This window comes from Nelumbo nucifera, chromosome 3 (genome assembly GCF_055504915.1).
Source record: "Nelumbo nucifera cultivar China Antique chromosome 3, China Antique-T2T, whole genome shotgun sequence".
Taxonomy (NCBI): Eukaryota; Viridiplantae; Streptophyta; class Magnoliopsida; order Proteales; family Nelumbonaceae; genus Nelumbo; species Nelumbo nucifera.
In genome coordinates, this window is record NC_142651.1 from 60200873 (window position 1) to 60226022 (window position 25150).

At 38.9% G+C, this 25150-nt stretch overlaps 1 protein-coding gene across 3 annotated transcripts; it reads left to right on the forward strand.

The window, feature by feature from the left end:
* Window positions 1-3248: 3248 nt before the first annotated feature.
* LOC104602189 (transcriptional corepressor LEUNIG_HOMOLOG-like) lies at window positions 3249-23904 on the forward strand. Of its 3 annotated transcripts, none has more exons than XM_010265791.3 (18): window positions 3249-3776; window positions 3920-4035; window positions 4140-4237; window positions 4382-4491; window positions 4610-4899; window positions 5008-5083; window positions 5207-5318; window positions 14576-14625; window positions 14739-15053; window positions 15846-15917; window positions 16248-16478; window positions 16965-17103; window positions 17186-17295; window positions 17531-17680; window positions 18333-18488; window positions 18578-18694; window positions 19119-19316; window positions 23451-23904. In XM_010265791.3, exons 2-18 carry the CDS (start codon window positions 4004-4006, stop codon window positions 23592-23594), a joined length of 2400 nt encoding a protein of 799 aa, XP_010264093.1. In that variant the 5' UTR covers window positions 3249-3776; window positions 3920-4003; the 3' UTR covers window positions 23595-23904. The 3 variants fall into 3 exon arrangements, with proteins under 3 accessions (XP_010264093.1, XP_088756274.1, XP_088756275.1); XM_088900149.1 differs by having other exon boundaries at window positions 3255-3776; window positions 4590-4899; XM_088900148.1 differs by lacking the exon at window positions 16248-16478.
* The last annotated feature ends 1246 nt before the right edge of the window (window positions 23905-25150 follow it).

The window sequence follows — 25150 nt, forward strand, 5'->3', positions numbered from 1 at the left end:
TCATCTCAGCATCCTAGCTGGTTGGAACCCTGTTTACTTCTTTCTTTTACCTCCATGGGTTTTCTCTTTGTTGCTCTGTTACAAGGCACATCCCGACGAAAATGAAAAAACATATCCAACCGAAAATGGCTGCCCTCGCTAGTGATTCCCTCTTCCCACTTGGGTTCCAGCACATCGTTTTCCCAAACCCTGTTTAAACTCACCAGTGATGCCCTTTCACCTCTCTCTCTCTCTCTCTCTCTATATATATATATATATATGTGTGTGTGTGTGTGTGTGTGTGTGTGCGTGTGGAATGGGAAACCTTCCACTTTGGGCTCCTATTGTCCGTAGCTGCCAAGATACGTTGGACACAACACTGGACCTGGGCGGTGAGATTCATGGTGGCCAATTCTTCTAGATTTTCTCTTACAGGCTGAATGTCTGACAGTGAGATTTGTGACGGGCTAGATGATCCTGATGAGGGGAAGGGGGTGGGTGAAGAAGATCGTCGATCGATGAGTACTAGACACTTGGTCAGCGAAGACCATACTGAAGAAGATGAAGAACTGAAGATTTTAATTTGATTTAAAGGCAAAATAGACATTTCAGCCCTTCCATCAATATTTTAACGGCAATAACAATTTTCCAAAACAATAGGGGGTAGTATTAGACAATAGTCAAATAGTAGGGGTAGAGTTAGATCAATTTCCTAAACTTTAGGGATAGTTTAATACGGGTTAGTCCCTACCGGCCCTTCCTGCCCAAGGCCAGTGGGCCAGGGCTTGTCTGGCCCCACCCCAACCTTCACTGGCCGGTCGAGTGCGGGCGGCATGAAAATGTGAGCTGACCCACATTACACTTCTAAGCCTCAGGCCGTACGTACCTATGTGAAGGGAAGGAAGAAGGATTGTTTTGGCCGAACGAATCGTGCCATATGGTTCAAATAAAACCCGAATTCTGCTATGCCTAACGCATGTTTTTTCGAGTCCACGTTCTATGTACCCCACTGGACGCATGAACCTGCGAATGAGAAAATGGCACGTCAACCAAGCCAATGTTAACGTCTGTTTGAGCGTTAACGTGGTCTGGTCAATTCAATCGGATGGTTTACGCGGACATGAACCGATTCATGCGGACACGAATCAGTCTGGAACACAGACAAAAGGGTCTCATTTCTTCGATTTTGTTTCCCTTGGAGAACTCCTACCACCGAACCCTACCCTTCCTCCATTGGCGACAACAGAGTTCCGGTGGTTGATCGACGATGACAATGAGACCTTCGGTGGCAATGTGTTCTTCTCTCTTCTCTCTTCTTCTCCTATTCTTTTCTTCTTCTTCTTCTCCTCTTTTTATCGTCTTCTCTGATGGTAGGCGGCGATGACCAACCTTTTAACTCTTCTCTTCTTCTTTTTTGTTTAATTTCATCTTTGGTTTTGTTGTTCTGATGCAGGCTTATTGATAAAACTGTATAGTAAGATCTTTTTCATTTTTGTTGTTTGTTGTTCCTGTCTGTAGGAAATCTCAGTTTGCTGTACATGTCTATAGGAAATCTCAATTTGGAAATTAAGGTATTGCTGTTGAGATAAGCCTACAAAACATTTGGATGGATGGATGCAACCAATCATTTCGAAAAATTCAACAAATTCAACAAATCCCTAATCTCTGAATGCTCTGTTTTTTGATGTTGTTAAACCCTAAAATTTCCTACGGATAAGCAATTGCTGCATCTACCATATGCCATTAGTCCTGTTCATGGGCCGGCCCGGCCCCCGGATGGCCTTGAATGTGGTTATAGGCCCGCGGGCTTAAATTCGGGCCAAAAAGCCTGGCTCGCAATAAATTCGAGCCGAGCTCGGGTTTTGTTAAAATAGCCCGACCCGACCCGACCTAATATTAGACTTAAAGTGAGTAATGTGATTATGTCCATTTGAATCAATTTTTTGATTTAAGAATGTAAAACTGTGTTTTAAAATATAAAAGAAAAGGGGAAAAAACCATATTGTAGGCCTATTGTTCATTTAAATAGGAAAAAAAAAACTATCTGAATTTTTAATTCTAATTTGAATAGGGAAACTTGTTTTTTTTTTATTAGGTTGGGCTTCGGGCTCGGGTTCGAGCTTTTTATCAGGGCCAGGCTTGGGCCCAAGTTATAGACCCGTTAGTTGGGCCGGGCTCAGACTCGGGCTTAGCATATTTCCCTTAATGACAAGTGAAAGTCCGGCCCGAACTCGGTCCAGCCCGGCCCATGAACAGGTCTATATGCCATATGATGCTTAGATATTCGGTCTGAATACTCTCATTCTTCTTTTCCTTTTTTTTTGTTGATATATAATCAAGTTTAGGACCGTATACTAGCATCAAATGTAGTTCACTTTTTTGTTTCTGGTGTGGAATCCTCACTCACGCTCATCTATTACTGTGTTTCAGTACCGGTCCTATCACCTGTACCTGTTCGTCCTTCGAATCGGACCTATGATCAGATAAGACGAAGAAGAAGAAAAATGATCGTCGGTCCTACCACGAGAGTTACTTGTCGAAGAAGAAGAATGAAGAGTAGAAGAAGAAGAGAAGAGGAGAAGAAGAATATGTCGCCGCTGGAGGTTTTTTGTCGCCGTTGATGAACCGCCGGAACTCTATCGCCGCTGATGGAGGAAGGGTTTGGTGTATGAGTAGGGTTCGGTGGAAGAAGCTCCCAGTGAAATGAGGCCCTTTTGTGCTAGACCGGTTCGTATCCGCGTGAAGCATCCGATTGAATCAACCATACAAGGTTAACGCTCAAACGGACGTTAATGTTGGCCTGATCGACGTGTCATTCTCCCATTCGCGGTTTCACGCATCCAGTGCACCGACGGGTGCACAGAACGCGGACTCTGTTTCTCCGGTTGACTTTCGGTAAATTCACACTATAAGGGCATAAAAGTCAATTTAACTTCAAAAGAGAAAACTGAAATCCAACGTAGAAAACCAATGATGGCCAAAAGAGCAACATTCACCCGCCAATTTCCTACTAATTAATTACTAGGCGACCCCACCCGTTAAACATCGAACACGTTAATTTTCTCTCTGCCGCTCAGACAAAGCAAACGACCGTTTCTCTTCTCGAAAACCCATTCGATGTTTAACATACGTAATAGCTACGGCTCCGGACCTATTAAACATCGATCATCTCCCTATCCGAAGCTACAATCTACTTCCCGAACTAAACTAAAAACCAAAGCGGAGACACCTGGCGTACAAGTACAAAACAGACGCGGAACCCGAACCACAAGCTCGTCGGATATTTGATATCGAGTTCAGTGGAGAAAGAATCAAGGAACTCGGTTTGATTTTTGATTTTTGACTTCTGGCCAGGCGGTGAATGTCAAAAGATGTTTTTTTTTTTTTTTTGCTTTCGTTTGCCGGTTAAAGGTCCTGCTGCTACTTGAGCTGTTCTCACCTCTGATCAGAAACCCTAAATCATTGTCTGTTTAATATAAAATGTCTACGTTGAATGAATTTTCACTTTAGTTAAGCTGTGAAATTTCTGATTTTTATTGAGTATAAATTCGAGAGTTTAAACTGTCTGAGCAGTCTGGGTATGAGTTTGGATCATGATTGTTGCTCGAAAGGCATTCATTTTTGGAATTTGTTTTGAAGATCACAACTTTATGTTTGAGTTGCTTGCTTGTTTTGATTAATTTGGTGTTCGTTTAGTTCCTAGAGTTTGAAATAGGGTTTGAATATGGAGATCAAATTTGGATGGAAGCCAGGATCAGTAATGTAGGCTTTGATCCGTGTAGATAGTGGGATCTGAGGTTAGTTTTTGCTGAAAGCAAGTCTCTTTGTTCATCTTTTTGCGAAATTTCTGTTTTGATTTTGCTCAATCTTCTTCTCCGGATTGAAGTGGGTTGAATTCTTCCTCCCGAGATCAATGACGCGAAGTTGTTGTTGACTGCAGGAGCTACTTGCCATTGTTTTAGCTCTTCTCATCGGTTCTTCAGTTTCTATTTTATGTTTCTTTTGCCAGTGGTGGAATCCAACCATGGCTCAGAGCAACTGGGAAGCGGATAAGATGTATTGCACTGTTCTAATTTATCTGTTTTTCTCTTGAAAGTCAATTTTTTTTTTTTACAGTTAAAGCTTACCAATTTTTTATCGTTTTTTCATTTACCTGCCAGGCTTGATGTTTATATTTACGATTATTTATTAAAAAGAAATCTGCATGCTTCTGCAAAGGCTTTCATGGCTGAAGGAAAGGTTGCTGCAGATCCAGTAGGTAATAATTTTTTCTGATGCTTTACGGACCATTATGCATATTTGATAGTTCTTTCTGTGATTGAATTGGAGCATCTAAGGAGGATAATTAAAGTATTTGAAGTCGGCCCTTTATCTAGCTCATGGATTGGAGTTCGATATGCAGCAATTGATGCACCTGGAGGATTTCTATTTGAATGGTGGTCTGTCTTTTGGGATATCTTTATTGCGAGGACGAATGAGAAACATTCCGAGGTTGCTGCAGCATATATAGAGGTGCTTTTTAAATATGGCAATAATTTTATCTCTTCTTTCAATTAGGCATTTCTTTTGATTGGAGTATTTTAGGGGAGTGGTTAGCTGAACCTTCCCAGAATTTCTGAACGATGCATAGGCACAACAAATGAAGGCAAGAGAGCACCAACAACAGCTCCAAATGCAGCAGTTGCAACTCATGCAGCAAAGGCATGCTCAATTACAACGAAGGGATGGTCCTACTCTTGGTGGTCCAATAAATTCTATGAACTCTGAAGGAATGCTGGGTCAGTCTACGGCCACTGTTTTGGCTGCAAAAATGTATGAAGAACGTATGAAACATCCCCACTCGATGGATTCAGAGACATCCCCACAATTTATTGATGCTAGCAGGATGGCCCTTTTGAAATCGGCAACTAATCATGCAGGGTAATGGCTTCAGTCATAGACCTTTTCTTGTGTATATCTTCTTATGTATGTGCCTGTGACCTTGAGTTAGTAGCATGTTCATTTCTTTTGCTCTTATTGCTGGCACAGTCCCTTGGTCCAAGGTAATTCTGGAGGAGTGTCTGCTGCATTGCAGCAAATGCAGGCACGGACTCAACAGACCACTGTAACTACTTGAACTATATTTTCTTCCTTTTACTGCTTTCCCATTTTTAGGTTTTATGCATCTATTCCTGCAGCTTTTGAATTAATTACATTGTTTTGTCTTGGTTACATTTTGGCATTATAGGACATTAAAGGTGAAGTTAACTTGGGTGTGGCTCAAAGATCTCTGCCTATGGATCCTTCATCAATGTATGGACATGGAATAATGCAATCAAAATCTGGACTAGCTAATTCGGGTATTTTTTACTCAATTACTTCTTCCTTCATAATGAGGAATTTTTACTAGGATAGGGATTTTCACATTGGAAAATAACTTTTACCTATTTGGTTTGATTATATCATTTTGATATGGATGAATTATATTTTAGAGGGTAGCTTGCTGGTCAAAGTTTCTTGACAAATTTGCTCCTTTACTTCCTAGTATGGCAACTATGGAAAGCTTCCTTAATTTTCTTGGGAGGGCCACATAACTTATGTTCTGAATTTATCACAACTTATGTTCTGAAAATTGTACTTTGTAGTAGAGAAAATCGAATCAAATCAAATCAAATCATGAATCATTATATAAATATATATGTATGCATGTATGTGTCATTATATAAATCATGAATCATTAGCAGGATCCATTATTGGATCCCCAATAGGAATGCACCTTCGAGCATATACATACAAACTGTGTTTTGAATTCATGCGACAGTTTGTACTTACACGCTTGAAGGTGCATTTTTATTGGGGATCTAGAAATGGATCCCACTCATAGGTAACCAGAAGGTCTGTGCTCTTTAAGATGATATAATCAAGTTTGACTTGAAAATCAAATAACCCACATACAATGGTTCTTTAACCTACATATGACGGAAAATAAACTCAACATCTGATCTTAAATAACCTAAATAAATGATTAGAAGTTAGAGCTTTAAAACGTTTCCAGACTCTCCCTTGACAAAACTAAATAGAAATAAGTAAATGATAGTGGATAATTAATTCTTAATTAACTTGATTTGGATCACATGGATCGTGTAAATTGTAAGATTCATGAATCAAATTGTAGAAACAAGCAAAAATCTTATTCAATTGGAACAATTCAAATTCATGATTCAGATTGTAAATTGTATCATAAATCGTAAAATTTGTGCAATATTATACCTAACATTAAAAATTTCCATAATATAGGCCCATAGTATGAACCTTAACTTGCAAATTGCAATGAAGAAAATGGTGGTCTGTTGTTTCATCTGTTTCTTGCTATAAAACGCAGAGGAAATTTGGAAATATGCCTGCTTAGAACCATGAAGGCCATCTTTGTAGTTGCCATAGTTGTCAAGGCGTTGCCTAGGTGACTAGGCACCTGCGTAGGCAATAAGGTACCCACCTAGGTGACAAAAATAAACAAGGTGGGAGATATTGCTACATCTTATTAACATATGTGTTAATACATTCTATTATATACAGTATATATCATTTATACTTTGTTTTATAGTTTTACTATTGAAATTTAAAAGATAAAAGAGTTTTAAGAAGAGAAAAAGAAATAAATAAATAAAGAAAGAATAGAATTATAAAGAGATTTCTTTCATTTTTGGTTTTTCTTTTTCTATTCTCTCTCTCTCTCTCTTGCATTAAATAAAATAGCAGCTCCATTCTTGTTCCCTTTCTCTTTTATTTTATATCTTAAATTCTTACCAAATAAAATTATATCCTTCCTTACTTGTTAATTGTTATGAAATTATATACATATTATATTGGTATTGTTTTTGAAAATATTGATTTATTAAACTATTTTTGTTTTTCAATCAATATGTTTGCTAAATGGTATATAAGACTAGGGAACTAGCAAAATGTTATTTATTTTTATAAAATTCTTATTGCCCTAGGCAACCTAGGTGACTTGGGTGACTAGGTGCCTTACTGCCACCCAGAATACACCTAGACACCTTGACAAGTATAGTAGGTGTCTGGGTTCCATTTGAGCTTGAGAGGAATCTTCCCTATGTGGTTGCAAAGTATAAACATCTGGATTGGTTCCAAGAGCAACCCTAGAATCTTTTTGGTAAGCCTTGTTTTTTTTTCTTTTGGTGGGGGTGGGGCAGCTGGCAGCATTCCTTGTTTTAAATTGCTTCAGTGGGACCTATCTTATAATGATGTTTGATTATCCCTTCTCTGTCAGTGGGCATTAACATTAAGGGCTGGATAGATCTTTTATTTTTTTTTCTGGGGTGGATTTTCCTTGAAATTTTAGCATGAATGCTGTGAAGTCATTGATCTCCAATTATTTATCCAAAATCTAGGGTGCCAAATTGCTCCATTAGGACCCACCCATAATAAGTTTTAATTAACCTTTCTCTATTAGTGGCATAAGCATTAGGGGCTGGAAATATCTCCGAGGGAGCTGTTCTTGGTTTCGGGCAGTTTTGTTTCTTGAGTTTTTGGTGGTTTTGTCCAAGTTTGTTTCTGTAAAACCTTGGTGGTAGGTGGTGGCTGTTTGTTTGAGGGTTGTTTCTTTCTCTTAGGTGGTGTCTTATCACCTTCCTCTTGTATCCTCTTTTTGTAATGAGAATTTCTATTTTACTTTAAAAAATTGGAAGATTATTGCAGGGACTGTACCAAACTGGACCCTGGCACCGTCTCCTAATCTGTATTTGATGCCTGAATGAAGAAAGGATTAGGCTTTCCAATACCCTTCCACATTGGACAACCATAGGAAATTTGGGACTTCACTTGGATCCCACCCTAGTTGCCCAGTGCCATACTTTTTTATTTTTTCTGTGGGGATTGTTGCTGAATCTCCATCATCATTTTCCAAGAAGAGATCAATTAACCTTCCTTAGTTGTCTTGGGCTAGGTTCCTTTCATTTTCATAGAGCAATCCTTCTCTAGTCCATCAAGTGAAGTTCAATTAATCCTTTAAACTATGGAAAGAAAAAGAAAAAACTCTAGAACTTTTCCAGTATCAAGCCTATAGACCATTTCAATTAGGACTAGAAAATAGGGAAAGAAATCAATGGGAAAATTTGCTAAAGCAGAGTTAGTTAATCTCATTTTGATAATTATCTGATTTTTCAAGAGGCTGGTCTCATTGTTCAATTGTCCACTCCCAAATGGGCTTCAATATGAATCTAGCACCCAGTGGTAATCCCAGGCATGTTGAGGGGATGCTTCCTATATTGCATCTGATGCTGAAATTAATTGTACTATATGATTTAATATGAATATTCTTTTGGATTATTAATGAGATCAACGTAATTTATTGAAAATGTATATCTGAAAAACACATTCTAACCCAAAATAATGTGGGAAGGGAAGGGCAACAATGATAGAGGCCAACCATAGTTGTCAAGGTGTTTAGCCGATTCTGGGGGACATTGAGGCATGTAGTTGCCTAGGTGATAAGAATTTTATAAAATAAAGAGAACTTTTGGCTAACTCCTGTTTTTATATTCCATTTAGCATGCATATTAATTGAAAAGTACCAATTCTCTTTATTAAGAACATAAAATTTCCTCTCAAAACATAGCAACACAAATCATCATATTTAAAAGATAAAACATTTAAATATATTAATTGAATATTTTCAAAAATAATACTAATATAATTAGTGTATAATAGAACAATTTCATATCATTTAGCAACGAAAAAATGCTACAACTTTATTTGAAAATTTCAATATGGAAAGTAAAAGAGAAAAAAGAACAAGGATGGAGCTGTTATTTAAAAAAAGAGGGGTTTGGGCAGCACGAGGAAGAGAAAACTATTAAGAGGTAATTAAGAAGTTTAATCCGGATGTGGTAATGCTTCAGGAGTCCAAAAGAATGGACTTTGATTGCAGATGGGCTAGGAGTGTGTGGAGATCCAAGGGAATAAAGTGGGTGGCTGCTCCCTCGTGGGGTTCCTCAGGAGGGATTGTGATCTTGTGGAAAGAAGAATTACTCCTAGGAGTGGAGGAGCTAATCGGAGATCATTCTGTCTCCCTAAAGTTCAGACAGGTGGATGATGGGTATGAATGGTTACTAACAAACGTGTATGGCCCCAATGACTATAGGCAGAGGGAGAAACTTTGGGAAGAATTGAGTGATATTAGAGGCTTTTGGGAAGGTCCTTGGTGTGTGGGTGGGGATTTTAATATAGTGAGATTTACAGAGGAAATAACAATCCCGGATAGAGAGTGACAACAAGTATGAGGAAGTTCAACCAATTTGTGGACTCTTTTGAACTTAAAGAAATTCCTCTCCTAAATAATAACTTCACTTGGTCCAACCTTCAATCTAGGCAAATTTGCTCTAAGTTGGATAGATTTTTGTTCTCAACAGATTGGGAGGAACATTGGGGTAATCTAACTTCTAGAGCTCTTCCAAGACTTACTTCAGACCACTGGCCTTTAGTGTTGGTCAAGGAGGAAATGAGAGGAGATGGTCCTACCCCATTCAGGTTTGAAAATGTGGTTGACTCATCCGGGTTTTATTGAGAAGGTCAGAGAGTGGTGGGAGTAAACTAATCCGACAATTGAATGGGAGGGAATGAGGTTTCACAAGAAACTCCAATACTTAAAATCACAATTAAAGGAGTGGAGTAAGCTAGAGCTTGGAAGAATAGAAGAGAGAAAACAAGTGTTGATGGAGCAGATTGAGGATTTGGACATGAAGGAAGAGAGAGGCTCCTTTGGAGAGGAAGAAAGGAAGTTGAGAAAGCAGATGGAGGACATCCTGGTTAAGGAGGAAATCAGCTGGAGGCAGAAATCCAGGTGTAAGTGGCTCAAGGAGGGAGACAAAAACACTAGGTTCTTCCATTCAGTGGCAAATGGGAGGAGAAAGAAGAATTTCATCTCTAGTTTGGAAGTTGAAGGAGCAGTGTTGTCCCACCAAGTAGAAATTGTAGAGGCTCTAGTTAACCACTTCAAATCTATTTTTAGAAGACCTCTGAATGGGAGAGTGTGGTTGGAGGGATTGGATTGGCCGACTCTAAGTGCAGAGAAGAGAGAGTGGTTAGAAAGGAGTTTTGATCTATAGGAGATAAAGGAAGTAGTATTCTCAATGGATAGGACAAAAGCTCCGGGTCCAGATGGTTTTACAATGGCCTTTTACCAAGATTGTTGGGATATACTGGAGAATGATCTTATATCAGTTTTTGAGGAGTTCCATAGAAGGGGAATAATAAATCCGGGTCTGAACTCAACTTTCATTGCTTTGGTCCCAAAGAAGAAGGAGGCTTCTCAACCAAAGGATTTTAGACCTATCAGTCTGGTTACTAGCTTGTACAGAATTATTGCTGAAGTGCTGTCTCTTAGGATACAGAAGGTGCTTCCCTCTATTATTGCACCCAACCAAGGTGCATTTGTGGAGGGAAGACAGATCACCGATTAGATTCTCATTGCAAATGAGAGCTTGGAGAGTTTTAGGAAGTCAAAGAAGAAGGGTGTGGTCTGTAAATTGGACTTAGAGAAGGCTTATGACTTGGTTGATTGGTCTTTCTTGTTGGAGGTTTTGAGGAGCTTTGATTTTGGAGGTAGATGGTGTAAGTGGATTTGGGGCTGTGTCAGGACCCCTGTCATTACTCTAACCTGCTAAACGGCACTGTGGTTGACTTCTTTCCTACGTTGAGAGGCCTAAGACAAGGAGATTCTCTTTCCCCTTTTCTTTTCTCCCTGATTGCTGATGTTTTTGGGAGATTGATCCATAGAGCAGACTCGAAGAATCTGATAAGAGGGTGGAGAGTAGGAAGGGAGGAGGTTCCTTTAACACATCTACAGTTTGCAGATGACACAATTTTGTTCTGTGAAGAAGGAAACCTTAATTGGATCCGAAATCTAAAGTTGGCAATACGTCTCTTTGTATAGATTTCTAACCTCAAGGTGAACTTTGATAAGAGCTGTGTGGTGGGAGTGAATGTGGATGTAAGGGACCTAAGGGAATATGCAGGTGAGCTAGGATGTGCAATCTTAGACTGGTCCTTGACATACTTGGGCCTCCCTTTAGGGGACAATCCTAAGAATGTAAGCTTCTGGAATCCGGTAGTGGAGAGATTTGAGAAGAGGCTGGCGGCTTGGAAGAGAAATTATCTTTCTCTAGGAGGGAGAGTCACTCTTATTAGGTCTACCCTTGTCAACCTACCTGTCTACTATTTGTCAGTGTTTAAGATACCCTCAAAGGTCTCCAATCTTTTGGAAAAATTAATACGGAATTTTTTGTGGGAGCCTGGAGAGGAGAAGAGAGATCATAGGGTGAGTTGGAAGGTGGTTACTAGGTGTAAAAAACTAGGTCTTGGGATTGGTAACTTCAAGAAAAGGAATATGGCTCTGCTGGGGAAATGGTTGTGGAGGTTTTCAGTGGAAAGGGATAAATTGTGGACTCAGATTGTGGCTAGCATACATGGGATGGAAGACAATGGTTGGGATCCTGGAATCATGGCAAGGGCTACAACTACTTCTCCTTGGAAATCCATTCACAATCTACTTCCCGTCTTCTCCCCTTGGATAAGGTATGGTCTAAACTCTGGTAAGTGGTAACCTATCTCTTCTTTCTTGGTTCCTTCAGATTCCACTTCTGGCTTTGGGTGGAACCTAGGCCTGCGTAGGGCAATTAGGGATACAGACTTGGATAGCTTGGTATCTTTGCTTGCCTCCCTTGAGAATGTTTTCCTAAATCCTGCTAAGGAAGACACCAGATTTTGGACTCCTAGCTCTGGTACTTTTTCTTGTGCTTTGTTTTTTGAAACCTTAACTCAGCCTCCTGTCCCCTTCAGGTTGTCCTTTCCGGCTAAAGAAATTTGGAGCAGGCTTATTCCTCCTCAGGTTGGCTTTTTTTGTTGGGAAGTTTTGTTGGAAAGAATTAATACATTTGACTTGCTTCAAAGAAAGAGACCCAACTATTGTCTACTTTCTAATAGATGTACTCTTTGTAAAGCCAATGGGGAATCCGACTACCACCTCATGGTCTCTTATAAGGTTGCTAAAACTGTTTGGGAGTGGGTTTTCTCCCGCTTTGAGTGTTCTTGGTTTCCTCCAGAGAGTGTCGAAAGGATGTTCTCTCATTCTTTTTTCAGATGGCCTAAGAAGTGGGGGAAGACTATGTGGAGGAGTATTAGGGCAACAATGTGCTGGTCATTGTGGGAAGAAAGAAATTCACGTATTTTTTTAGACAAGGAAAGAACCCTGGAAGAACTATTAGACCTAATTCTTTTAAGGGCTGCCCACTGGCTGAAATCTTTGGAGTTGTTTTCAGACTTTCCTATGGATGACTTGCTAAGAAACTGGAAAGAGATATCTTCCACTGCTAGATGCAAGAGGACTCTTTGTCCCTCTTGGTCCCCTCCCCCCTTGGGTTTCATTAAGTTGAACTTTGATGGAGGAGTTTTCAGGAACTAGGAAGGGGTTGTTATTGCTCTATTTTCTGGCCCTATTGGAGAAGGTGACTCTCTTAGGGCTGAGATCCTTGCAGCGCTTGAAGGAATTCAAAGAGCAAAGGAATTAAATGTCAGCCGATTGATCCTGGAAGGTGATTCGAAGGTGGTGATTAACTGGTTGAAGAAAGAGGACAGTGGTTTGTGGAACTTTAACAATGAAAAGAAGCAGTTCTTATGGATGTGTAGGGACATTGAGATCCAATACAGCTGGGTGAAGAGGAGTGCCAACTCATTTGCGGATGGGTTGGCCAAGCAAGGGGTGAATAGGGAGTCTGTATTTTGGGCTATTTTTTAATTTTTTCTCTCTATATTCTCTTTGTATTCTGTATTTGGGGAGCTAAGATATTTTATCTCCCCTCTTGTATACATACTTCCTCTTTTCTCTTAATTTAATGAAGCTGGTGTTATTGATCAAAAAAAAAAAAACTCTTTGATCTTTTAAATTTTGATAGTAAAACTTTTAAACAAAGTATAAATGATGTATAGTATATAATAGAATGTAATCACACATATTTGTAAGATATAACAATATGAATGGTATATAATAAGGTGCTCACCATGTCATTTTTGTTGCTTAAGTGGGTACCTTGTTTGTTAGCTCAAGGCGTTTAGGCAGAAATATCTAGTCTGGGATCACAATTCCCCAAGGCAATGAGTTCTATATGATCTTTACCTAGTACAACATGTTCCGTCATCTATGCTATATTTTATAATATGTTTATATACTATGGCCTTAATTCATGGGTCTAAGTTGGAATTTCTTTCTTTGACAAATTTTACTTTTCTATTTTTTAATTGTTATATTTTATTTTTTGGTAACATGACTGTTAATTATCAGTGGATGGGTAGAACAGCTAATACCATAGCGGATAGGTTAACTAAACAAGGGAACATTTATTCTGGGCAGCGCTGTAAACTTTCTTTTCCTAGTCTGAGGTAGTACTTTGTTGTTGTTGTGGAGAGGTACCAGCTCGTGCCTCTCCTTTGGGCAGGCTGTATTGTAATATCATTCTGATTATTATGAATAAATTTTCAATCATTTATAAAAAAGAGGAATTTTTTATTAATAAAATTTCAAAAGTACATCCAGACCGGTGATGAGAGATCATCAAAAACCAAGAGGTCCCCAGCAAATAGAAAAACAATACAAGTTAAAGAAGAATACCTCAAAAACAGTTTCTCAACTCTCAACTCTAGTAAAGACCAAAAACCACTTCCAAGCTTTTCTTTGGAGACTCCTTCAAAAGTTCAAATTCTGGTAAAATGATAATCCACTCAATAATTCTTTTACTGCAAATAGTACTATTTGATCTCTTCTCTCTTTTTCTTCAAAAATCCTCCTATTTCTTTCTTTATGGACTTACCCAACATATGGCATAAGGTACACAACTCAACAACTCCAAGCAATTTTTGCCTTGATATTTACTCACATTGTAGGTCACTAAGCAAAGTAGGGGTGCTCATAAAAAACCAAAAACAAAAACCCGAAAAACTGAACTGAACTGACAAAACCAAACCAAAAATTTCAGTTAACTGAACTGGTCAGTTTGGTTTTGGTTCGGCATTTTTGAAAAACTGAAAGTACCAGTTTAGTTTCGATCAACCAATATGAAGAACTGGCAATTAACTGAAGTACTGAACTGACTGCCATATATATATATTTATAATATAATTATTATGTGTATTTCTAGTATTTATAAATTATATATTTATAAATAAATATGAGAACCAAAGAACCAAACTGGGTAAAAACTGAACCAGTTTGAGATTTTGTTCACTTGCTTTGTTGATCTGAGACTAGATTTTTCAATTAGTATTGTTGAAGTAATAATGCAATGTCAACACCCTGATAAAAGATTTCTTCCAAAACTTGTCTTTTAAATTACAGGAACTCAAACTGTGATTAATTTTTGGCACAATCTTAGACCAATTAAACTCTGAAGTCCATCGGTGGATTCTGGAGCCAACTTGGACTTATTTTTATCAGCAAAGGATTGATTATAATGAATGAATCAGAGAATGGTTACAACTTTGGGTCAACTTGTGGTTATTAACCTTTGGCAGAAACTGATACGTGTAGTTTCTCCTCTCTTTTCAGGATTGAGTCAAGGTGTCAGTGGGCTTCCTTTAAAGGGTTGGCCTCTAACAGTAAGTTACATATTGGAGCCTCCCTTTCTCCTGGCCCCCTCTGAGGATGCCAAGCATTGATGTTTTAAGTTTGAATATTCAACATTCTGACTGGTTATTAACAAATCATGCAGGGTATTGACCAATTACGACCAGCTTTAGGAACACAAGTACAGAAACCTTTTCTACAGACCCCAAGCCAGTTTCAACTTTTGACCCCACAACAACAACAGCAGCTCCTAGCCCAGGCTCAGGCACAAGGCAACATTGGTAGTTCCCCTAGCTATGGAGACATGGATCCCCGGAGATTAAGGGTTTTGCCTAGGGGAAACTTAAACACAAAAGAGGGTCAACCTGCAGGAACTGATGGATCTATAGGTTCTCCTATTCAATCAACTTCACCAAATGTTAGAGTACCCTCCCAGGATCAAGCAGAGTATCTGATGAAGGTCAGCATTTATGGAGATTTAGAATAAGTTTAGTGTGGCATGTCATATATATCTATATCTATCTATATATGTATATATATACATATATATGTATGTATATATGTATATATATATGTATGTTTGTAACAAATAAATACACCAAGTAAGCCCAACCTAGAAGTTCCAAGATTGATCTGCTAAGGCCACTTCCACCTCTATTCTAACAACTACTCATAATCATATGATCCTCAATTACCTGAAAAAAAATTGATTGATACCATATCCATTTTTATTTTATTTTTTTCTATACCTCTTCTGCTCCTCTCTCTTGGAGCTGCAGATATTCCTCTTTCAAGCTTACTATGCTTCTTTTTAACTTTTTTTAGACTAGACAAAATCTTACTAAACAGTAGGACATTCCTCTTGCTATTTTTCTTCTTCTCTGTCTCTAACTCCTCTCTATCCTTCGCAACAAGTTGCTTGAAAACTGAGTTGGTAAAAACTATCAGTAAAAACCATGTATTTGTTGTTAACCATCTACTAGTATGCGCTTGGAGGGTGGAGAAGAAAAAGGGGGGGGGGGGGGTCAAACAAATACTTACCATAAAACATGTGGAAATGTTTGGACATATTAGGCAAAAATAATAAGAATATATTGTCTTCAAAATGCTTTCTTTTTGTCCTGAATACTCATAGCTTGAATTTTCATCACTAAAAACTACAAATTTGTAGAACCATTGAATTTGAGAAGGTAATTAGTTTTAAGGTGCTTTTTCTATGACATCTTTTTGAGTCATTGGTTACTTTAAACAGATGAAGATGCCTCAGATGCAACAGTCCTCTCAACAACAGCAGGACCAGCTCCAACAGCAACAATTACAACAGGTTGTGTTACTCACATCTAAACCTAATAAGGATTTTATAGTTGCAGTTAACATTCTAGGTGATGATACAAATCCTTTCCTTGAAGCAATTTTCATCTATGCCTTTTGCACTTCTCATCATGTTTCTGTAGATTGGTATAGTCTATGTATCTTTGTTTTGCTTTGCACGATCCTGTTTAGCTATCAGATGATTTGTCTGTGCACCAGTTATGTAAAAACCTAATTACTGTGAAAGTCATAGGTGCAAAAGGCCCTTCTAGTTAATATCATTTAAAAGATATTCTTTGTTTGGTTAATCTCATTAATGTAGTAGTTTTTTATCGTATAACAGAATAATAGAAAAAGGAAACAGCCTACTTCTTCTGGGGCTGCTAATAGTACTGGCACGGGAAACACAGTTGGCCCTTCCCCCAACTCACAGCCCTCAACCCCATCAACTCACACACCTGGCGATGCAGTGGCTATGACCAGTGGATTACAGCATGTTAACAATATGCAGAAAAGCTTGATGATGTATGGTCCAGATGGGACAGCTGGTCTTGCATCTTCTTCAAATCAGCTGGTATACTAAATAAAATTTCTCGTTTACTTCATACATGTAACACTTACACCAAGTTTAGAAGTAATTTTTTTAAACACTTGCACCAAGTTCAGAAGTAATATTTTACTTTTTGTTAGATATGCATTACAAGCAGTTCTGTCAGAATTCAGACATGTTATGAGCATGGGGGCATTTTGATAAACTCATCTAAGTTGCTTCCTAGTCTATATTGCTTATTATATTGTATCTATATACCTTCATAATGTTGGCTTATTTACCAGCCTAAAAACAAGAATTTAATGTTGTTTTTTCATATGGTAAACAATTTGAGCTTTGAGGTATGATTAATTTATAAATCAAGTGTTTTGACCTCTTGGGTATTATCAGAGTTAGTGTCTTGTCAGTTTATATCTGCAATGTTCATACAGTTACCTGTATGTTGCATATCTTAGGAATCAGTCTATTCACTTTCTGTCTTGCTTCTTATAACATCCTTACATACGACAGGAAGATATGGAACATTTTGGAGATGTAGGTTCCTTGGATGATAATGTGGAATCATTTCTCTCGCATGATGATGGAGATGGGAGGGACTTATTTAGCACAATAAAACGAAGTCCTACTGACCACAATACAGAGTCCAAGGGTATTTATTTTTTATCCATCCACTATTAACATGATTGTTTGGGTTAACTGTAACTTTACCATATTCAGATTCACTATTGCAGGTTTTACTTTCAGTGAAGTTGGTTGTATTCGGACAAGCAACAGTAAAGTTGTCTGTTGTCATTTCTCATCAGATGGGAAACTATTGGCTAGTGCTGGCCATGAGAAGAAGGTACTGCTCCTTTGCCTATTTAATGAGCGATAACTGTGGAAGGCATTATCTTTCTTCTCTGGGACCACCTGCAGTTTTGTTTACCTGTTGTGACTGTAGGACTTCATATCAAACTAAGTCATGTTCTCTTCTTTCTTTTGATCTGTTGATTATACTACTTTCCTTATCATATATAAGGTGTGGAAAACACTAAACAAAAAATAAGTGGATACTTATTTGTCTTTCATGTCAGTAGGCTGTTCTTTGGAACATGGATACACTGCAGACAGAGAGCACTCCAGAAGAACATACACTTATAATTACAGATATTCGTTTTAGACCGAATTCAACTCACCTAGCAACATGCTCATTCGATCGAACTGTGCGCCTATGGAATGCAGCAGAAGTAAGGATTTCAACTTCTTTCTTTTATGTAACACTTTCTCGTCTAAATTGATTGCTTTTCTGTTTCTGTATTTATTTTGTAGCTATTGGTTTCTGTTCCATCTTCCTCTTCTTTTACTCTGCCAATGGTTTGTAAATCTGAGAAAGAACCTGTCTGTAATCCATGCCTTCTCTTTTTGTTATCTCTCAAATAAGTTGATTTTTGTACGTGCAGCTTCTAGTCATTCTCTTATTGTCCAGTTTTGAGCATTTGCTATAGAACACCATGAGGCTAAAGAATTTATTGTTCCAAAACACAACCATATTGGTGTACTTTCTTTCTGTTCTGACAGACTGTACAATACCATGATGTACAAAACCATCTCGAAGATACATTAGTGCATGGCCAATTGGCAGGAGTCTGTTCACCTAATTGCCCTTTTCATTAAAATTAGAACTGTTGAATCTAAACTAACTTTTCTTTTTCAATTTCATTATCATTTTTGTGCTAAAATCTAAGAATTAGTAGGAGGTTGATAGAATTTTATTCTTACCATATTGGTTCCATTGCTTTGACACAGATTTTTCACAGCCTTTACCATCCTTTGTCCATCTAAATAGAAGACTAGTTTATATCTAGATATAATCTTCACAGATTCAATTTATTTTTGCAGCCAAGCTACTGTTTACATGCTTACACTGGACACAGTTCACATGTGATGTCACTAGATTTCCACCCTAAGAAGACTGATCTTTTCTGCTCTTGCGATGGCAATAATGAAATTCGCTTTTGGAATATCAGTCAATATTTATGCACTCGTGTCTCCAAGGTTTGTCCCTGAACCTTCACCTGCGTGTGTGATACTTGGTTCTTTTTGTTTTTTTTGCTTCTAAGTCTAACTGTTGTTTATTGGAGTAGGGAGGTACAGCACAAGTGAGATTTCAACCAAGAATTGGGCAACTATTGGCAGCTGCAGCAGATAACATTGTGTCTATCTTTGATGTTGAGACTGACAGGCAGATAAATGCATTTCAGGTAGTCTAAAAGCACAACTACATTTTGTTAGCTTCTAAAAGGTTGAAAAATGCCACTCTTTAGTTCATGGTTTTTAAAACTGACCTGGAGACCGAACCGGTCAGGGGTCCGGTTACCGGGTTGAACGGTTGGCCCGTTCTGACAAAAAAAAGAATTAAAAAAAATAAAAAAAGGTCAAAATCGTTCGAGCGGTTCGAACGGTTAATCGCCCGGGTCAGTGGTTTGCTGACTAAAATCAACGTTTTTTTGAGAAATCCTGGTTTTGGGGAAAAATGAAACCAGCCACCTGACTGGTTCCTGGTTTTTCCAGTCCGGTCCAGTTTTGAAAACTGTGCTTTTGTGATGCACTGTCTATTTATATTGGAGTGGTCGTTACATCTCTATTTGTAGTTGATTTTTATTTACCACTTGGTTTTGTTCTCAGGGGCATTCCAAGGAAGTACATTCTGTTTGCTGGGATGCAAATGGAGATCTTTTGGCATCTGTCAGCCAAGATTCCGTAAGGGTGTGGTCAGTAAATACAGGGGAGTGCTTGCATGAGCTTAATTCCAATGCAAACAAGTTCCATTCCTGTGTTTTTCATCCAACTTATCATTCTCTCTTGGTGATTGGGGGTTATCAGGTATGGTGTACTATTACCACTATGAAATTTATATGTCTTTGCTATATGAGATTCAATTTGAATATTATTAGCACGGTGGTATATTGCAACAGCATTTATGTTGCACTTCTGTGGAGACATGCTGCATTCCTACGTGCTGAACAATTGTAATTGTCATGCCATGTAGCATCCATTGCTGGAGTTCCCTGGGGCTGGGGGTATGGCATTAAGTGGATCAGATTCTACTGTAGATCCACTGTGCTCAAGGAACATCTCTCTTCATGCTGCATTCCTACAGTTTTTCATGGGTTACACCCCAGAAGACATTCCAAACTCCAAAGATATGTGCACTTGGGTGGACATGTCTTTTGCATGTTGAATGGATTTCAAGTACATGAGAGTTCTATCTTGCAGTTGATGTGGGAATGTTTCATCTTATGGTCCTCACTCTCTCTGGTCCCTACATGAAATCCAAGTCCAGTCCCTATTGTACATTTCAGGCATGTTAAATGCATCTGGTCACCCAAAATTAAAGAAAGATGAATTAGAATGACCCATATCTATCCCTCAACTTGCTTACCATTCCCCCAAATACTTGTGTAAGCACGGTGGACATTGCATGGATGGCTGAGCTCTGAATGTTCGAGGAATGACAATCAGGAAAGGCGGAGCTCTAAGTCTGTGAGAGAGAGAGAGAGAAACTGGATCCCTCCCTAGAAAGGGGTCTTTGGATCCCCATTTGGGCATTGGGCCCCTATTTATATTATTTCTCCCTTCTAGAATGCTCAGGATGCTAGGTTGGTTTACATAGCTTTGACCAAGTGACTTGGCCTATTGCCTTGGGTTGGACCCAAGGTTCAAAGTATCAATATGATATGTGAGGGGGAGAGGGAGAGTGGATCCCTCCCCAGAAATTGTTCTTGGGTCCCCATTTGGTTATGGGGCCCCTATTTATATTATTTTCTCCCTTCTAGAACGTTATTGATGCTAAGTTGGTGTAGATAGCTTTGACCAAGTGACTTGGCCTACTGTCTCGGGTTGGACCCTAGGTTCAAAGTATTGATATGATCATGTATTGGGTGTATCGTATTGTATGTTTGGGTTTCTTAATGTTCAGAGAACCGGAGTAAGCATCAGCCCGAAAAAGGGAGAGGTTCATGAGTCAGAGGTTTAACCAGGGTCGAACCGGGATGATGTAATATTAGAGATGACAATTTGACCCATCCGGGTTTTTTGACCACTGATTTGGGTTCAGGGTGTGTTTCGGGGAAGCCTGAAACTCTAGGGATCGGGGACTGAGCAAGGATGGTATTTGTCCACCCAGCCCCAAACACACACACACACAATTAATTTATGTTAATATATGTTATATTATACTATGTTATGTTACATAATATAAAATTGTTCTAGGTATGTTTAAAAAATAAAAAAATTGCAAATATGCAAGTAGGAATGACCGAGTTGGGGTTACTGGTTAAGATTTGTAGCCCCGGTGGGGTTCGAGGTGGGGCATTTGAGTTTGGGGTTGGGGACGGGGCATGCAAAACCTAGCCCCCCATATATATATATATGTATTGAATAATTATAATATATTCAAAATATATAATTATATTCTGTTACAACATATTTTTATATTATAATGTAATGTATATAATTTATATAATATATAGTATATAATATGCACAATTACATGATATACAATTATATACATAATAATATTAATTATATGCATATATTTAAAATATATAATTATATTTCTTCTATAACATATATTTTTTTATTTTAGTTTCAATTTTTATATTAAAAATTAGGATTTGAGGAAAAAAAGCGTTTTTTTATAAAAAATCATAGGGGGCAAGGCGCCTTTGGCCCTTGGAAACATGTAGATTTCGAAAAATAATCCAAAATAAAAAAAGACCACCCCAATCAGACCTCCGATCGCAAACTTATGGATTTTAGAAGTTCGCATTTGTGTTCTAAAAAATTTCAAAAAACTGGCCAGTTTTCTAAAGCCAGGACTGGGTCACCGGTTTTCCGATTCGACCATCTGGGTCAGCGATTTTGGCCGGTTTTTTACCCAATGCAGTTTTGGGGGTATGACCGAACCTGCCAAGGGCTGGTCATGGTTCAATCAGTCCGACCTGCTGGTCTGGTCTGGTTTTCTAAACATTGGGGTTTCCGATACACCAATTTGAAGGTGTTTTCAGGAAACTGATGTTTTTAATTATTAAACAATCTTAAAATATCTGTAAAACTGAAATTTTGAAAAAAAAACTAAATTAAAAGTGTGGGCTAAAAAGTATCGATACCTTAAACCTTGGTTGGACCAGGGCAACTTGGTCTGGGCTCCAGTCTGGTCAGCTGAGTGTATGGAGCTTGGGGGTCTAGGGGTTTTGCAGGCCTATGCTCTTAACCTCTTACAACTTGAATACTGGACTTTGATCAAACAATCTGAACAATAAGGTACAAGGAGGGGGAGCTAAACTTTCTTAACTCCCAACTGAGGCTAGAGCCCCACAAAAACTGAAATTACAACTGAGCCCAGAAGATAGGTTCCCTACCCACCCCCTGCTTTACTAACCTATCAGCAAAGGAGTTAGCAGATCTCTTCACCCAGCTGAGTTTGACATCCATGTCCTTAACCATCCACCTGTACTTTTTCTTTTCATTGTTGTAAGCCCATAACCCATCACTGTCATCTTTCAGCCACCCTACTACCAGCTCTGAGTCCCCTTCAATTACAAGTCTTCTAATGTTCATTTCCTTAGCTCTTTGGACACCTTCCACAACATCATAGATTTTAGCTCTGAGAGAATCACCTGTCCCAATTGGGCCTGAGAACAAGGCAGAAACAGTCCCATTCTCGTCCCTAAACACACCCCCAATTCCTGACAGCACCGGGTTCCCTCTACTACTACTACACTTGGCAATCTCTCCCCATTTTCTCAGCAGATCATCCACTGTAAAGTCTATTAACAACTCTGAAGATTTCAACCACTGTACCACCCTCACATGAATCAAATCTATCAAGTTTTCAGCCCTTCTCTCCTTTTCTGAGAAAATCCTTAACTCCTTTCTTCCCACAATGACCAGCACACCACAGCCCTTGAGCATCTCCACATAGTCCTGTTGCCCCTTCTCGGCTGCCACCTGAGAAAGGAAGAAGAAAATAAACTCTGAAAGTTCAGTGGGGGTCCAGCTGCATCAAAAAAGGGACAATGCTCATTCCCTATTAGTTCTTGCAAACTGGCAAGAGACCAAAAGGTGAAAACCAGTCTCCCCATCAGCTTTACAGAGAACACACCAGTGAGGGGATAAGCATGTCTTGGATCTCTTCTTTTGGAACAAATCACTTGCGTTGATTCTTTCCAGAGAAGTTTCCCAACAGAAACTCCCAATCCTAGGAGGAATTGGCTTACACCAAATCTCTTTAACAGGGAAAGAAGGGTTAATGGGTCTGGTGGGCTGGGTAAGGACTTCAAAGAAAGAGGTGCAAGAAAAAGATCCCGAGGGTGGGGTCCAGATTCCAGTGTCATCCTTTTCAGGGTACAAGAAAACATTTTCAAGAAGACCAAGGAGAGTTGAAATGCTGTTCAAGTCTGTGTCTCTAACAGCCCTCAACCCCAAATTCCAACCAAACCCAGAGTTTGAAGATGAGGGGACAAGAAATTTTGGAGATTTGCTGGTTTGTTGCGCAATGAGTCTGCACCAGCATTAATTCCTTCTGTAAGCCCTAGTGACTCAATACAAAAAAAAAGCCCTAGTGACTCGAATCCAACCTGATGAGTTCATATTTCAATGAGCAATCTCTTGCTTGATAAGAGAGGGTTCAGAGGCTACCTATTTGTGTTTACCCTGGTAGGGTTCTAAAGGGAAACACATTTTTTTTGCTCCGAAGGGCTATACAACGGGGGTTAGCCCATGGGAAACACTTGGTGAGACCCAGATTGGGTCTAAATTTTGTTTTGATGAATATTGATTTCGTTTCCAGCTAATTATGAATAGATTTTTCATTGTCCAAACCCATAAAATATGGGTATGGATGGAGCATATCATATTCTGTGAATCTGCTTGCTTCACAGGGTATACCCATCAATGACATTATTTTGAGTGTTATTCATTCTACTTTTTGTAATGGGTGGGGTTGTGATGCAGTCACTGGAGTTGTGGAACATGGCTGAGAACAAGAGCATGACAATTCCAGCACATGAAGGTGTTATTGCTGCTTTGGCACAGTCACCGGTAACAGGGATGGTTGCTTCAGCAAGCCACGACAAATCCGTCAAGCTTTGGAAATAAGTTGGGTGTTTGGATCTCTCCCTCAGAAACAGCTAGCGTTGCCCCAATCTAGGGGATCCCAAAATTGTGAAATCGTGTCTTTTTTTTTCTTTTTACCTTCTTTTTATGCCCCCCTCCTCTCTCTCTCTCTCATTCTTCTTTTAGCCTTTTAAATTAAATTTAATAAATTGGGTGGGGGTTTCTATACTTTTTTGGGACGGTACTTGGGGGTCAAGAGGTGTATGTGCAGCAGCAAAGTGTGGGTGCTAATATTATTTGAACAGAAATATAGGAAAAATTAAGAAAGGAAAAATTGCACACTTAAGCCAAATAGCCTCCTACATTTGATAAGCCAAAAGCCCTTCTACGTTTTTACAGATTGCCCCTCTTTTGTCGTCCAACAACATTGGCTCAAGCTTTGCTTGCTCTCTAGGAAAAAGTTTCTGGAGTAGGCAATATTACTCCGAGTTTCTCTGCAAAGAAATTATTGGAAAACGATTTTCATTCTCCTTTGTGTTTATTTAGGTTCGGTCTTTACAGGCACAAACTCTCTCAAATCCTTAAGGCTGTGTTTGATTTGAAGGAAAATGAAGGAAAACCTGTACAAAGTTACAAACCTTGTATAGATTTACCTACCTTCTCCTTCAGACCAAACATAGCCTAATGAACCAAGATTGCCGTCAGGGTGATCTCCAGATTATTAAGGAACTCAAGTCACAACCACCTTAATAACTAGGTTTCTTTGTGATCTAAAGAAACATTTATGTTTTTTTCCTTTCACAGGAATCCGAGCATGATTATGAGAAACAGTAAATTGCTATTCGTTTTTAGACAGGAACTGTTCGTTAGTTGTTACGGGCTGTTGGGATTATATATCTGTAATTCTGTAGGAGTGTATTCTCAAGTCAACCAATGAGATGATCCCGAATAAAAGGATGGTCCACAACAATTATTAACAAGGAAGTTTAATTGTGAACAAGATTGGAAGTCCCACCAAAGTGGGGGGCGTCCAAATTGACCTTGATGTAGGAGTGCAACTTCGGTGGGCCCATCCTGAGCCAGCCTGAATATTGCACGGGCTGGGTTTAGATTTTGGGTCCTTGGGCTGGGTTTGGGTTGGGAAGGTTAGGATTAACCTTGGGCTCGGACTGGGTTCAGGTTTTAGGCCCAAATCTTAGGGTTCGGCCTGGGTTGATATTAACCTGGTTTAGCCCGCCCTACTTGCTCTTCTACTTTGATGCCCACCTTAATGATCTAACCTTGATGGAGGATTATTTCTTGTTTAGGGCTTAATTTTCCTCTTAATCTGATGTTGTGGACTATCCTTTTATGTGGAATCATCTCATTGGTCAGTGTGAGGAAAGATTCATGGAAATCTATGATGTGGGAAAGATATGGTATCTGAAGAGTTTTGATCAATCAAAACCCAAAGGTGCATACAGATGAGCCAAAGTGAATCAAACCTAGAACTGTTACCGATCTCTTTAGGCTAGTTTTAACGAAGATAGGTTTAGTGCAAATGTGCAACGGAAAGGAAAGACAGAAATTGCTTAATGACCTAGTGGGTAAGTTGCATT